Source organism: Carlito syrichta, unplaced genomic scaffold, assembly GCF_000164805.1.
Source record: "Carlito syrichta isolate Samal-C Ts95f unplaced genomic scaffold, Tarsius_syrichta-2.0.1 Scaffold89967, whole genome shotgun sequence".
Taxonomy (NCBI): Eukaryota; Metazoa; Chordata; class Mammalia; order Primates; family Tarsiidae; genus Carlito; species Carlito syrichta.
The window spans coordinates 17,007-20,303 of NW_007034063.1; the positions used below are offsets into that span (position 1 = coordinate 17,007).

At 61.3% G+C, this 3,297-nt stretch overlaps 1 protein-coding gene across 1 annotated transcript in view; it reads left to right on the forward strand.

Annotated features, from left to right (window-relative positions):
- Positions 1-3,216, forward strand: part of LOC103260887 (zinc finger protein neuro-d4) — a 5,900-nt gene extending 2,684 nt beyond the window's left edge. Inside the window, exons 6-10 of the mRNA XM_008058546.1 lie at positions 784-834; positions 923-1,042; positions 2,084-2,196; positions 2,775-2,886; positions 3,011-3,216. Of these exons, the coding sequence (XP_008056737.1) occupies positions 784-834; positions 923-1,042; positions 2,084-2,196; positions 2,775-2,886; positions 3,011-3,081 (467 nt within the window). The 3' untranslated portion in view covers positions 3,082-3,216. The remainder of the gene's footprint in view (positions 1-783; positions 835-922; positions 1,043-2,083; positions 2,197-2,774; positions 2,887-3,010) is intronic.
- Positions 3,217-3,297: the final 81 nt, after the last annotated feature.

Here is a 3,297-nt window from a genome sequence, read left to right on the forward strand (position 1 = left end):
AAGCCCGGCAGGGGGTGGGTGGGGGCACATTAGACGGTTCTGGAAAATCTCCAGCTCAGCGGTTCCCTCCCCCCACCGACCATGGGGATGCTGGCTCTGGGGTTGCCATGGCAACCAACCATCTCTCTCCTTCGCTCCCAGCCCGGGCGTAATATTTCTGGGTCTGATTTATTGTTTCAATTAGAGCTTGGGGAGGGGGGGTGATAGATGACTCCCCTCCCACCCTGGCTCCCTTTCTCCCTTCTCTGCTAAGCTTTGGCCAAGGGGCAGGGTTTGTGGCCTGGGAGCCCTTGGTGCCTGCCCATGCCAATCTCCCATGCCAACCCTGGCAGCTGAGGGATGGGGGAGGGGCAGAGGGCTTGGGGGAGGCTCAGCCGGTGGAGGAACTGTCTTTCCCCCCACCCCTTGGAGGGAGGCCGAGTCGCCTCATCCCACGTCCCCTACACACCCTGGCACCTCTGCTCAGAATTTTCCTTCTGAGTGTCTGTTTCATTCCAGGTCTTGGCCAATGAAATCTGCAGAATTTTTATCTAGTCAGGGCTTAGGTAGGGGAGGCTCAGGTAGGGGAGGCAGGGCCCTTCCTAAAGCCGCGTTGGCCAAGTTTTGACCCAATGAACAGGACATGCCAGTTGTCCCAAAGAGTTGGAAGTCCTGATGAGAACTGTCTGTGTGTCCACCTCCCCTGTGCCCGGACCAAGCGATCCACCCCTGGGGCTGAGGCTGGGGGCAGGTTGGAGCCTTGCCTGTGGTGAGAGCCCCTCTCTCTGTCCTCCTCACCCCCAGAGTTTTACAAAGAATTGGCCTGGGTCCCTGAGGCACAAAGGAAACACACAGGTAGGGACGCCTCCCCGCTCACTTCCACAGCAACCTCTGCTGGGTGCCCCCGCTTGCCCCAGGCTGATGCCTGCCTGCTGTCTTGCAGCCAAGAAGGCACCTGACGGCACTGTCATCCCCAACGGCTACTGTGACTTCTGCCTGGGGGGCTCTAAGAAGACGGGGTGTCCCGAAGACCTCATCTCCTGTGCGGACTGTGGGCGATCAGGTGACACCCCCTACCTGAGGTTCCGGGGACTGGGTGGAGGGGACAGGAAGGAGGCAGGGGAGTGAGGACCGTGGGGCCCCAGAGCATCTCGGGAGCCGCGGATGACCAGAGCCGGCGGGGCAGCTGAGGATGGTGGGCTCAAGTGAGGCTTCGAGGAAGACGGGATGTGGCTGTGAAGGCCCCATGGTGTCGAGAGTAGCGAGAGCAGGTTGCCAGGCACGGTGGTAGTGCGCCGTGCCACATGACTAGTGGTGTGCTATTGCCTGGGTGCCATGGATGCCAGGATGTGGCATTGGCCACAGAACTATTGTCATAGAACCCGGTTTCCCATGATGGACTTGTGGGTAATACACTGAATTCCTCAGCACGGTGGGTAATGAATTGTGGTTGTCATGGCAACTCGGGATCACGGAAGGCAGCCGTGCTGGACGGGGTAGTGGCAGCAGGTGTCGGGCATCGTGGGTCGTGGCGGCAGGTCGTGGCTATGGTGGTTGCCGCACTGGGGTGGTAGAATGACTCATAGACTGACACGGCACAGTATTGTAACAGTTTGGGTTTCTGGGCTTTAGCTGCATGAAACCAAGGTGTGGGAGGCCGTTGTGGAAGAGGGTTGCCATGACACCGTGGCTGGGAGAGTGTGGTCACCGCGTTGCTGTGGTTAACAGGCCCGGCTGGCCACTCTGCTGTGGGTGATGGAATGCGGCTGTCTCAGCACGGTGGTTAACAGAATGTGGTTGCCACGGTGTTGTGGGTGGTAGAAAGTGGTTGCCACAGCACTGTGGGTAATGGAATGCGGTTGTCATGGTATCCTGGGGAGCAGAGTGTGGTTGCCATGGTAGCTGGGTAGGAGGCTGTGGTGGCCACGGGACCGCTGCCTGCTGGACGCTCGGTGGGCAGGTGTGAGGTCAGGCGGTGGGCCACGGAAGCTCATCTCCGCGCCTCGCAAGTCGGGGCGGGGGCGGAGCCAGTTCTCCCCCAGGGGTCAGTACCCACCAGGGGCAAGATGACCCCCTAACCGCATCCCTGCCCCCTGGCCCCCAGGACACCCCTCGTGTTTACAGTTCACGGTGAACATGACCGCGGCTGTGCGGACCTACCGCTGGCAGTGCATCGAATGCAAGTCCTGCAGCCTTTGTGGCACCTCAGAGAACGACGTGAGTGCCCGCCCGCCCCTGGACATGTCCTCCCCACCTGGCGCCTCCTGGCCAGCTGAGCCCAAAGCCTGTCCCTGAAGCCCCTCCCTGGAGGCCACTAGTAACATGTATTGTTATCATTGTTAGTGGCATTAATTGAGCCCGGCACTTTTTCTCTTCATCTCTCTGACTCCTCCCAGCCACCCTCCCAGGTAGGTGCTCTTGTTCCCACTTTACAGAGAAGGAACCACTGAGCTCAGAGAGAGAGAGAGACAGAGAGGGATCTGCTCAGAGTCCCCCAGCCAGGGAAACGGTCGAGCTGGGATTTGAACCAGGCCATTGCTTCTGAGCTGGTACCAGACTATCATAGGATCCTTCATTTAAAGCCTTCCACGGAGTCTTAGGAAACCCAGACTACAGGTTGCAAGCTGTCCTCAGGGTTGCTTTGGCTTGGCCAAGTGCGCCTTGCAAGGATCCCATCCCGCAGAGACCTCCTTGGCGCCCGCTTTCTGGAAGGGACCACCTCCCCCAGCTCCTGTGACCTGGCCCCTGCCCCAACCCCAGCCCCCCACCCCGGTTTCTGGTGCCCGTGCCCCCAGGGTGCCAGCTGGGCGGGTCTCACCTCCCAGGACCAGCTGCTGTTTTGTGATGACTGCGATCGGGGTTACCACATGTACTGCCTGAGTCCCCCCATGGCGGAGCCCCCGGAAGGTGAGCGAAGAGGTGGGCACAGTGGGGGGGGCGCTGTCTCCCGTTGGCAAAGGCGTGTTCTGGGGCGGGAAGGGTTTGCGGCAGCGGGGCCTGCGCCTGACTCCACCCTCTGGCTGCCCTGCAGGGAGCTGGAGTTGTCACCTCTGTCTTCGGCACCTGAAAGAGAAGGCCTCTGCTTACATCACCCTCACCTAGGCCTGGCTGGCTCACCTGGACCTCCGGGCGGTGCTTGCCACCTGCCTCTCCCAGCCTCTGCTCTCCCCCCTCCCTTGATGCCCCGCCACGGTGGGGGTGGGGGGATGCCCCAGGGGGCTGGGCCACCCTCCCTTCTGTGCAAGTGGAATGTTTGCCCTGTGGGGGGGCGGCCGGGCGGGCTCCTTCCCTTCCTCCCTCCCCCCATCCCCTGGCAAC